This window comes from Sarcophilus harrisii, chromosome 4, assembly GCF_902635505.1.
Source record: "Sarcophilus harrisii chromosome 4, mSarHar1.11, whole genome shotgun sequence".
In the NCBI taxonomy this organism is placed as follows: domain Eukaryota; kingdom Metazoa; phylum Chordata; class Mammalia; order Dasyuromorphia; family Dasyuridae; genus Sarcophilus; species Sarcophilus harrisii.
Window position 1 is genome coordinate 19,952,426 of NC_045429.1, and position 12,398 is coordinate 19,964,823.

Sequence of the window (12,398 nt, forward strand, 5' to 3'; positions counted from 1 at the left end):
AGTAGGATTATAAAGAGGCAAAAGACAATCAGTCCCTGCCCCCTGAAAAGCTCACTCCAAACAGAGGGGATAGCCAGAGAAAATGCCCAGAGTCAAGAGATGGGGTGTCTTGTTCATGGAATATCCAGAAGGCCAATGCCAATGGATCAAAGATTACTTATCAGGGAATAAGATGTAAGATTGGAAAGGCAGAAGAGGACTAGGTTATAGGGGGCTTTAAATGCCAGAGGATTTTGTGTTTGATACTGGCAATATTAGGGAGCCACTGGAGTTTATAGAGGTGGCGAAGGGTGAAGCAATCAGAACTGTGCTTTAGGAAAAATCACTTTTGTGACTGAATAGGGGATAGATTAGCACTAGCACTGGGGGGCATTAATCAAGGCTTCCTGTGGAAGGTGGTGTGTAAGCAAGTCTTGAAGGAAAGCAGGGATTCCAAAAGGTAAAAGCCAAAAATATGATAATTAAATCCCTGAGGGCTGATGAAGCCACCAAATTAGAGAATAGAGAGAGGTCTTAAGATAGAATTTTAGTTTTCCTCCAATCAGGGGGTATAATATAGACCATGATTCAGTAAAGGACAATGAGAAGCCATGGTCAGGAAAGTAGAAGGGGAGTGAAAGGGTGTCTTTCAGTGTCATAAAAAATCCAGAGGAGATAGCATCCATGATGAAAGGATATTCAATGTCCACTGGTGCAGAAAGGTTGAGAAACAAGGGGATTAAGAAAAGAATATTAGATTTAGCAATTCAAGGATCACTGTGTTAAAGGAAGCCCCAGGCCCAAAACAACTCCAAATAAAACTGAGTCTGGTCACAGATTACAAAAGGATTTATTGTCAAAGAAGAGCTTGTGAAGGAACAGAGGGAGACAAAATTCTCAGAGGTTCAAAGCAGATATGGAAAAGATATTAACAGACATTAACAGTTGTGGAGAGTGAGTGTGAGAAAAGGGAGAAGACATCTATAGACACAACAAACAAAATAAAAGGAGCTGGATGTTTAGAAAGTCCCAAGTAAAGTCTCAAGTCTGCCGCTGCTGCTCAAGTTTACTCTTGAGCTGGTCAAGGTTGGTTCTGTTATTTCTGGAAGCTACAAGCACTCCAAATTCTGCTAGAGTTCATTTCAGTGTTCTGGACAGACAAGAAGTCAAGCACCTTCCTGAAGACCCTCAGCACTCCTGTCTCTCAGTACTAGAGCCTTGACACGAGTTCCCTCCATTCTGGGGTGCTGGGTTGCTGCAGGTTCTTGATCTTTCCTTGATGCCCTCCTGGCAGGGGGACCAGGGACTCCAGCAGCTCCAGTGACCGGCAGCAGGACTTCCTGCAAAGATTTCCCAGAAAGGTTAAATTGAATCTCCTCTCACAGTGAACCCTCCTTCCATAGGAGCTCATTGCTCTGTCTGTTCCCTTAGACTGCCTTCCAATTCTCATCTCAGGACTGTATCAGTGTGCTAGATCGAGACCACTGGCCTCCCTGCTCCTCAGTGCATCTGCAGCTCCTTCCGAATGGAGCCACAGCAAGCTGGTTCATAGACCAGCCTTCAAAATTAGAGCTGCAGCTGCAGCTCAGGCCCTTGGAAGGGCACCACTGGGATGGAACGAGAGGCATTCCGAAGGGGCAGAAAGCCTTGTCTGGAATAATGAGCAGGGCCAGCAATAACCCATACAAAAGACCCGGGGAGACTGCCAAACTGCAAAATTCACCAACACACTCTTTCCTGGAGACTCTTTTATTCTCTGTTCCACTGGCCTTGGAGATCAGGATTGCAGATGAAGTCTTATGTGAAAGGAAAAATACAATTAAACTAACAAGCATGTAAGAGGCACCAGGGAACAAATCTGGTCCCTTTCCAATTGGTCTGTCATGGGTCAAGGATAATGAAGAAAATGGGGATCCCAGACCTGAAGCTAGAAGTAACCTCCAAAAGTCTTCTTAGCCAGAGAAGGAAACTGTGGACTAGGGAGACCAATAAATTGCCCAAGGAGGCACAGTGGACAAGTTCCAGTTTTTGAACACTGGTTCTCTGACTCCCGATCTGTTGTACTTTCCATTGCACTCCAATTCTCCAAGACTAGTGGATCTCTAAAGGCTTCTCAATATTAACACACTGAGTTAATGATCAAAGTTCACTTCCCTAGTGCATTGGGTACAGAACAGGAACAATTTGAAAGAAGTTGCAAGGAAGGACATTTTGATTTGATGTCAGGAAAACCTCCCAACCATTAGAGCTGCCCCAGAACATAGGGGACCTCCTTATCAGATGGAGAGGGTTACAAGCAAAGGCTGAATGAGATGACCACTTCTGGGGCTGAGTTTTTTGTTTGTTTTCTAGTTTTCAATAAGAGATTTCCACTTATGTACTGATGGTCAGACTTAGTGGTTTTCAATGCTATGGTCTGGGAAATCCTTGGGATCCCTAAGACCCTTACAAGAAGTCCATGAAGCCAAAACTATTTTTATGATAATACTAAAACATTTTAATTTCTAATATGGTAGATATCAATAGAAGCAATTCATATAAACAACTGGGTGATGATGCGTCTGGAATCAGGAAGAATCCTCTTCCTCAATTCAAATCTGATCTCAGACATTTACTAGCTTTTCCCTCTGACCCTCAATGATCAAGTGGTAGAGGCCAAGGGCCTAGTGATAGAAAGCACTGTGAAGGCCATCAAATCTACCCATGGATTTCATAGACAACGACAATGAGGTTCAAGCAGACTGATCTCCCAAAGTCACAAGCTACTAGGTGGTAAAGTGGGAATTTGAATGCAGGCACTTTGACTCCAAAGCTAGAACTGTTTAAATTGTACCATGTAATAGGTTAGATTATTATGAGTAGGGGTACATCTCCTGAAAAAAAAAAGACAGAACAACAATGACTAATTTTCCAGTCTTTGCTACACTCCACCTCTAGGAGATACAAACAGAAAAAACAAGCCATCTCTGCCCTCGTGGAGGGCTCTAATTATGAGATAGAACAATAATATTATGGTTAGTTTTTCTAAATTGTTCTTTTTCCCTTCTTTATAAATACTTGTCATAAAAAGAAGGTTTTGTCAGAGGAGTAAGGGGAAGGAGGAGGGACAAACTTTTAGCACTGTAAACAAATGCTATCAATACAAAATTTAAAAAGATAATATAATAGACTGCATGTGAGGAAATTCTTCAACAGGCTCACTCTTGGGTTGCACGAACACAGAAAGTAGAACTATGGGACTTGGATTCAAGTCCTAGTTCTTCTAAAGTTACCCACGCAGCCTTAGGGAAGTCACTTCTCCCTTAACATCAGTTCTCTCATCTGTAAAATGGAAGGCTTGGACAAAATAATTTCCGATTCTCCTTCCAAATCTAGATTTTAAGATCTATGAAATTACTCCCAAAGATATCTTGCAAGATTTCAGCAATCAAAATTTACATTCCTTTTAGCAGAAAATCTACCATCCAGGTAAGGGTGTGATACCCTACATAGACTGAGGGAAGGGAAGGAAAGGAAAAAGAAAAGAGAAGAGAAGGAAAGGGAAGAGAAGGGAAGAAAAGGGAAAAGAAGAGAAAAGGGAAGGGAAGGGAAAAAGAAAGAGAAGCAAAGGGAAAAGGGAAAGGAAGGGAAGGATAAAGGGGAGGGAAAAGGAAAGAGAAAGGAGAAGGAAAGGGAAAAGGAAGGGAAGAGCAAAAGGAAGGAAAGGAAAATAGGAAAAGCAAGCCAGCCCTTCACACTCTAATGATGGAATAGAGCAATGATATTATGATTAGTTTTGCTAATTTTTTCTTTTTTCCTCTTTATAAATATTTGGTTTAGAAAGAGGGTTTTGTCAGAGGGATGAGGGGAAGGGAAAAGGAGAGGGAAGGGAAAAGAGAAGGGAATAAAAGGAAATAGAAAAGCTGCTTTGTCCAAATGGGCATTCCCAGTTGAGTCCCCAGTGGGACAGCCACTAGTCCTACTCATAGAGGTTGACATCAGGGAGGTGACACCATGACATGCGTGCAAGTGATTTGGATTTAGGTGATGGAGGACTGTGACTCACTTTCTCCTCCAGAGCCATCTGAGCCCAGTGGCAAGATCTCAGAATAACTGGAGATGGTCCTCAATGCAGGGGGAGACCTGGGCCTTTTGAAACTAGGTCTTTAGCAGGTCTCAGTTTGACTGAGCCAACACCCAAAGTGATTAAGGCTAAGTAAAAATCCCTGATCAGACAGAGTGCTGGACTTATAGTCAAGGAGGCTTCAGTTCAAATTCCACTTTAGATATTTAATAGCTATGTGACCCTAAAAAGTCCCTTAAACTGCCTTCTTCAGTTTCCTCCACTTTAAAATGGAGATAATGATAGCACCCACCTACAGGATTTTGTGAGGATAAAATGAATCAATATTTGTAAAACACTTTGCCAGCCTTACCGGTCTATACCACATTTCTTAGAAGAAAAGCATGTGAGATTTTATCAAATGTTGTATCCAAAGCATTCTGCTATACAAGGTCTGACCTTGTCTCAAAAGTCAATAAATTTGGGGCAATGTGTTTTTGAACAAATCCATGGCTGACCTTTTGTTATCATAGCTTCCTTTTCTAGATGTTCATTAATCATCCCTTTAAAGATTGAATTTCTAGAATTTTATCAAGAATAAAAGCCTAATATTTGTTTTACTTTTCTGGTGGTGTAATAGGGAACTAATGTGTTGAATTAGTTAAATAAATGTTTAAAATGTGTTGAATTTGCTAAATATTAAAAATAAGCTATATAGAATATTCATGATTTCATATTACATATATATATATAATGTGTGTATATGTATGTGAATTAAAATCAAGATCACTGAATTAATGAATGAATGAAACATCTGTTAAGCCCTTACTATGCCAAATGTTGGCGATACCAACAAACAATTGAGACAGACCCTGCTCCTAAAGAGCCCAAATTCTATAACCCATAGTTTATATTCTACTTTATGGTAAAATATAAGGAAAACATGTGCTGACTCTAGATTCAGGGGCCTGAGTAAAAATTCCCCACCATTCCCCACAAACTGGAGGTCTATACCACCAGTATGGCTTCCAACAAGTCACTTAGCATCTATCCTCCTATGTTAAATGAAAGGGATAGACTAACAGCCACTGGGTTCCCTTTCGGCTCCAGCTCTAAGATCTCATTCTCCCTTTTTTGGACATTAGAACAATACTCACTTTCTCTCATGCTACATGACCTTCCAAAGATCATTGACCAAAGTTCAGGCACAACATCAATTGGCTCTTTCAGTCCTATAGGATAGACTCATCTGCATCTGGAAATCTGAATTCTCTGAAGGAAGTTTGGCATTCTCTGACAACTGGCTTACTGATCGGGATGATTAATTCTCTGTTAGCCATTATGGCTTTGTCCTTAACTTATCCAAAGATCATTTTTCTTGGCAGAGAAAACAGACACAAAATAAGAGCTGGCCAGCTGTGGTTCCTCTTCACCGTCAGTTAGAATCATTTGATCCCTTTTAATTCTCCTCTTTTCCCAATATAGATTTTTTTTATCCCATTGTTATTGTTGTTGTTGTTTGTTTTCCTTCCTCCTTCAAAGGCTCCAGGCTCTAGCCATTTTTCTTCTATGACCAAGCCATGGGTCTGTATTGATCCCTCATTAGAGGCTCTTGCTTCCATCTTCTGGATATGTCTTTTTAAAACCAGAGTTTGCTTGACAAGTTGCCTGTACATTCACATCAATCTCTTTAGACGACTCCCTTTTCCTCTCATTGGTATTGCTCCTCTTTGTTTTCTTTCAGGATTTCATCCTTGATGAAATTTCCAGTTGCCCATCTCCCCAGTCTCACTTTCCGAGGAGAATTTTAATCCATGAGTTCCTACATCTCTGTTCTCTCAAGGTTATGGAATCCAGAAGGATTCTGCAAATCTAGAAGGCCTAAATTATTCTGTAACACTGGGCTTTTTACTGTTCTTCAAACGGGTTTCTCCCTCTGTGAACTCAGAGCATTTTTGTGGCCATCCCCCGTGACTGCTCTGGTCTGTCTCCCTCCTTGTTACTGCATCCCAACCTCTCTGACTTCCTTCAAAGTCAGCTAATTATCTTCTGCAAGAGACCTTTCTCAGCACTCCTTATAGTAATATCTTCTATTAATCATTTCCTATTTAGCCTATCTCATTGACACATAGTTGTTTGCGTGTTGTCTGGACTATGTGCCTTTAAACTATTCCTTGTGTTTAGCTCAGTACTTGGAATACAGCAAGCTATTTATATGTGTATGTGTGTATGTGTGTATTATATATATATATATATATATATATATATATATAATATACAAGTGTTTGATATACATATAATATGCTTATTGTTATGATTACATATATTATAGATAATATATTACCCATATATATGTTATATAATACATATATTATGTGTTTACATATAAATGTATATACACATTTAATGTAGATAAATGCACATACCCATATTTACATACATATAGTAAATATATATGTAAACTGGTTGTTCATTTATTATTCAGGCTCCCCTCCTATTTTCTATTGCAATTATAATGGTATGCTCACTTCCCACTGTCATCCATCGAATTCTCATCTTTCTATCCCAGCAACCAGTGTTTGCTTGTTAGTGATAACAAGATCTGTTGACTCCTCCACTATATGAAGGATGAAATCATCCTTAAGGAAAGACAAGAAGTTATTGCTCCTTTGCTTTGAAGAGAACAAAGAAGAAGAAGAAAGGAGGAGGAGGACGAGAATGAAGAGGAGGAGGAAGAGAAGGAAGAGGAAGAAGAGGAGAAGAGAAGAAGAGAAAGAGAGTAGAAGAGAAGGAGAAAAAGAAAAAAGAAGGAGGAGGAGGAGAAGGAGAAGAAGAAGAAGGAAAATCGAAGGAGAAGGAGGAGAAAAGAAGAGAAGGAGAAGAAGAGAAGGAAAAGAAGAAGACCCATTCTTCCAACTTTTAAGTCCAGTTCTCTATCCACTCCTTCTTTATTTCTTTCATTCTTCTTTCTTTTTTCTTTCTCTTTCTCTCACTCGTTTCCTTCCTTTCTTCCTTTCTTCTTTCTTTCTTTTCTTCCTTCCTTCCTTCCTTCCTCTAATTCTTTCCCTCCCTCCTTACTAGTTGTTTTGCTTCATTTCTTTCTTTCTTCTCTTTTGGAGGGATGCCAAGATGAGGGACACAGTTTTAGGCTGACCATCACAGTGACATTTTCCCTGGAGTTGAATCTATACAAGTACAAAAGCAGTTCCCTTGCCTCTAAAAATTATCATCAATCCAAGGGAACAGAAGGTCATTTTAGTCTCATCTTCTGGAAAATAGCAAAAAGTCTCACTCACACTTCTGAAGGACTTTACAGCTTTCAGAGAACTTTCCTCAAAAATACCAGGAAAAAAATAACAGTCCTGTCAGTACTGGAGAATAGCTTATAAATTCAATATGAACCTATGGTACAATCAAGTAAATGGGTACATAAAAAGGGAGAAAACATCTGGCTTGGGATGTTGATTATTCCCCATCCTGCACAATGGTTGGGCCACATCTGGAGTATGTTGTTGATTTTTTAGACACTGTGGTCTAACAAGGAATTAGTTAAGTTGGAGGAAATCCAGAGAAAAACAATCTGTATCATAAAGGACCTTGAGTTCATGGCATATAAGGATGCTTTGAAGGAACCATACTTTTTTTCTTGGAGTAGAGAAAGCTCATAGGAGGATATGGTAGCTTTCTTCAAGTATTTCAAAGGATTTCACATGATAAAGGGATTAAACTTGCCCTTCCTGATCCCAAATGCCAATGAATGAATATTAGAGGCAAATTAAGTATAAGGAAAAAACTTTCAAATACTTAGAGATATTAATAAAGGAGAAAGGGCTGCCTGAGGAAGTGGTGATTTTCCCTAAAACTGGAGGCCTTCAAGAAGAACTTGGATGTTCTTTTGTTGTATATGTTATAGATAAATCCCATAACAGAAATACAAATTAATCTCATTGGGGAGATTGCTTCACTCTTTGCACTCGTTTTCCCAATACCTAGTGTAGTACCTCACATATAATAGGTGCTTTGTGAACATTTGGAGATTCCTTGATTATTGTTCTTTTTTATTTACGTCATGCTCATTATTCTAAAAAGGTGAATTCCAACCTGGCCTGGTCCTATCCAAATCCTGCTCATCCAGGTGACTGAGTCCTCTTTAAGTTCAGTCAATTCAATTCAGCAAGTGTATAGGCTGCATCTGCTGTAGGAGCAGTCTCCACAGACTGACATATTCTATGGCACAAAATGCATTAAATTTGGAGTCATATGACTTAAGTTTGAATAAAAAGACAAAAAACTAATAATCCAGTCCCTCAAGGAGCTTCTGTTCTGCTGGGAGGGGAATGATAATTTTTAAATTTTATTTTTTAGTATTATTGTTTGATTATATTTTGATGTTAGATTAAAATGAGAGGGCTCCAATTTGGAACCACTTAGGCTAAGTGGTCATCCTAATACCCATAGAAGCATTCTTACTTCCTTACTGTTAACTCTATATCATATGGATAAGGCCTGCAGTTTTTAATAGAATGAATTCCTGACCTATTCTAGGTGCATAGAGTCTTTCTCCTCCTGTTGCCTTACTTAATGTTATAATCTCCCATCAGTTTGTGGTCATGATAAAGAAGCTCCCACTACAAGCTTCCCCCAAGCCTGATATCGATAAAGGACTCCAGGACCTTTTTTTAGATATCTTGATCAGCTTAGGGATGCCCCTCCTGCATCTGGCATTAATTACCTGGTCTCAACCAAGCCCATCTTTAGGATTTACTATGTAGCCACCTGATCCCTAATTTTGAAGTCCCTTCAACTCTGAAATTCAATGATAACAAATTATCATGTGGTAAGGTTAAATTTTTGGCCCTCAGTTTTCCTATCTACAAAAAACAGGAGGCTGGACTAGATGGTCTCTGAGGTCCTTTCTAGATCTTTGAGCTTATAATCCCAATAATAATGGCAACAGTTACTGAGATTTATATAGTACTTTAAAATTTTCAAGACACTTTATATATAGAGAGACCTCATTAATTTAGGGTTGATATTATAGAGATTATTCCTATTTTACGAATGAGGAAACTGAGACTCAGGTGAAATGAATTATCCAGAATCAATATGACATATAATGCAATTTGATTTCCATTTGAGAATAATTATGAAAAAATAGACAAATTTCAGACTAGACCACATTTATCCTTGCTCTGGACCCCACTTCCTAGTACCTCCTTTTTTCCTTCAAAAGTAAATGTTTCTGAAATGCCTGAAATGTACAAAACTTCAGAAAGACATATCTCTTCAGCCCAAAGGGCCTCCCACTGGAGGATCCCAGCTGGATTGAATGGAGATATCAGAATCTACTATGAATTACTTATAAGACTGTGATATGGGTTATATATAATTGAAAAGAAGAAATGGGAGGCACTGAAATATTGCAAGTCTTAGAGAGAGAAATAAACTTAAAAGAGGAAAAAGAAAACAAGGTAGTTTTGTCTCAAAGGAAAATAAATCTGTTCTTGGCCAATATGGAGGAGGGACTGGCATTAGAACCCAAGGTAGAGAGGTCCTGAATCTAGACCACAGCTCAGGAAAATTTTTTAAAAATCTTCTCATCTCTGGGTCTTTTCTTACTTCCTTTTATATTCTGGAAATCACAGAATCACAGAAATTTAGTTAGTCTCCCAGGAAGAATCTCCATGACATGTGCAATGGGACTTATCTAGTCTCTTGTTGAAGATGGCCATTGAAGGAAGACCCACCATCTCTTGAGATAGGCTGCCAATTAGGGACGATTGGCGTTGTTAGAAAGCTTTCCTGACATTGTCTAAATTTCCCTCTGTATCTTCTTCTTGTTTTTCCAGGAGAACGTACCAAGTAGATTGTTGTTGTTTCTCCTTCATTCTCGGAGATGATCCATGCAAGTGGAACAAATCAAGGAAGTACGATCGTGTGAACATGGAGCCAGTATACCCAGGTTTGAATCCATCTTTGGTTTGTGTGGTTTTGAGTGAGTCACTGATCCTCCCTAAACCTCAGCTTCTTCATTGATCAAATGATGGGATTGGATTAAAAGTTATCTAAAGCTCCTTCAGTTCTAAATTTCTACATCCTAGGTCCCCTCCCAGCTCTGACATTTTATGATAATAAGTCCTGATTCAGTGCTGACTCTTCAGGCATGGATTTAATTTTTTCCCAACAAATCCCAATGCAACTAATTGTCTCTTAGGCCTCCTGAGATCACTTTCTACTTAGCACAATCTCAATATTGGATGCCAGAAACCAACAGAAGCTTAATCCCTTTAACACAAATCCAGCAGAAGGTACCAGGACCCTGGAAGAGCACCCCAATATCCTGGCAAATAAATCAATACCCTCATAGCTCCCACTCTTTTCCTTCCCTGACACTGGTGAGATGTGCACATAATGACTTGGTCTATTCTCTCCTGAACACAGAATTTGGCCACTTAAGAGGCCTTTCTTGGCCGGTTCTCCTTATCTTTACTAAAGATCAAAATAGAAACTCTCCAATGTCTTTGCTTTCCATTGTCAGGGTATCATTGTCCTGAAGGCTGAGCAGCTCCAATCCATTGATTTGGTGTCACTGCCCAATCTACAGTTTCTTTACTGGACTCATTCTGCACATCACAGGAAGACAATTTAATAATAATAACAACAACAACAGTAAAAACAATTTCCAAACAATCTTGTTCTCATCTCATTTTATCAGAGATATGAAGAGCCAAGGTGATGAAAAGGAGAGGAGTGTAGCATTTTTAGAATGTGAGAACTGCAAGGGGCTCTAGGGACTGAATGTGGGGAAAGTCTGTCCCTTATTCCATTTTCACATGATTTGGATCTCTTCTGTTAGATCTCTCTATATTTGGAAAGCTTTCACTGGGAATCCGGTCTAAAGATTTTGGGTGTGCATTTTGGGATAGATTTAGCAACTTCCTTGTATTTCTATATGATAATAGTAATAATATTATTTTATTCGTAATAGTAATAAGTAAGAGGCAGTGTGGAGTAGTGGATGGAGATCCAGACTCAAAGGAAGGAAGCATTGAGTTTGGGTCCTGATTTTAGTGCACACTGAAGTAGATAAATCACATTACCTAACTTGGAAAATGGCTTATTCTGCACTTTGCTTAGGTGGGGACCAATTATATTATAGAGGGAATTTCCTTTAAATCCACGAAGTTCTAGAAATGATCATCATCAACCACATTTCTGTGAGCCTTTATACTTCCAAAGTGTTTTATTTGCATTATCTCACCTGATTCTCAACCAACATATAATACTATTACTTTTGCTAATAATATGAATAACGGAATTTATACAATGCTTTAAGGTTTGCAAAGTACTTTACAAATACTATAGTATTTGCTCCTTGGGGAGTAAATGCTATTATTATCACCTTTTTACAGATGATGAAACCAACTCGGACATGAAGCAACTAGCAATGGTCAAAAAATCGATAAGCATGTGAGGCAGGATTTGAGCTGTGGTCTTTATAATTCAAGGAGCAGTGATCTAACCACTGAACCATCCAGTTACCTCCATGCATAAGGTAGGAAAGACAAAAAGCGGTAGCCCCATTTCTTATATAAGAGAATAGAAACTCAGAAAGGAAAGTGATTTACTAAATATCACCCAGCTCATAAACAGTGAAGATAGAAATTAGATTCATTGATGTTTAGTGCTGGTCTTTGGGACTAAGACAAGAATCCAGGTCTTTTGACTCCAAAAAATGGGGGCGTTCACACCTTTTAGGGTAAATGAATACAATGTAGTCTGACTTTGGAAGCCACGAGCTAGATGCCTTCCCATTTCACCAAATACTTTCTTCTCTGTCAAAAATGGAAAATTATCAGGCAAAAAGCAAGACAATGGGTTGGAGGGGAAGGAGGGAAAGTAGCATCTGAGAAGCAAATGAGGTGAAAGGCAATAGGAGCCTGAATTAAGGTCATATACTGCTTTGGTCAAAGAGACAACCCAATTTTTATGAGTTAAATTAGGGACGCCATAGTTTGGTGGAAAGCATGGAGAATTTGAAGTCAGAAGATGTGTATGTGGATCTGAATTACTCCGCATGTAACTTTGAAAAGTCAGTTTGTTCCTTTGAGCCTCAGTTTCCTCCTCTGTAAAAGGAGGAGCAGGTAGTGGCTTGTACAAAGGTCTTCTTCAGCTCTAAAGCTAGGGTGTTATGGTCCTTATGTGTTCTTTCTACCTGGATTTCAGAGTCTTTTAGCTTCTCTCTTAAAGACCAGGGTTAGAGGCAGGTAGAGGAGGACACTAAAGGGAGGCAAATGGTGACCCAGAGAAGACTTTGAGGATGTAGAAAGGGGAAGTGTGGGGACAGCAAAGCAAAATCAGAGGAATTCAAACATTC

At 39.1% G+C, this 12,398-nt stretch overlaps 1 protein-coding gene across 1 annotated transcript in view; it reads right to left on the minus strand.

Annotated features, from left to right (window-relative positions):
* Window positions 1-810: 810 nt before the first annotated feature.
* The window catches only part of C8A (complement C8 alpha chain), an 85,302-nt gene continuing 73,714 nt past the window's right edge, over window positions 811-12,398 (minus strand). Inside the window, exon 11 of the mRNA XM_012547583.3 lies at window positions 811-1,319. Coding sequence (XP_012403037.1) covers window positions 1,168-1,319 — 152 coding nt within the window. The 3' untranslated portion in view covers window positions 811-1,167. The remainder of the gene's footprint in view (window positions 1,320-12,398) is intronic.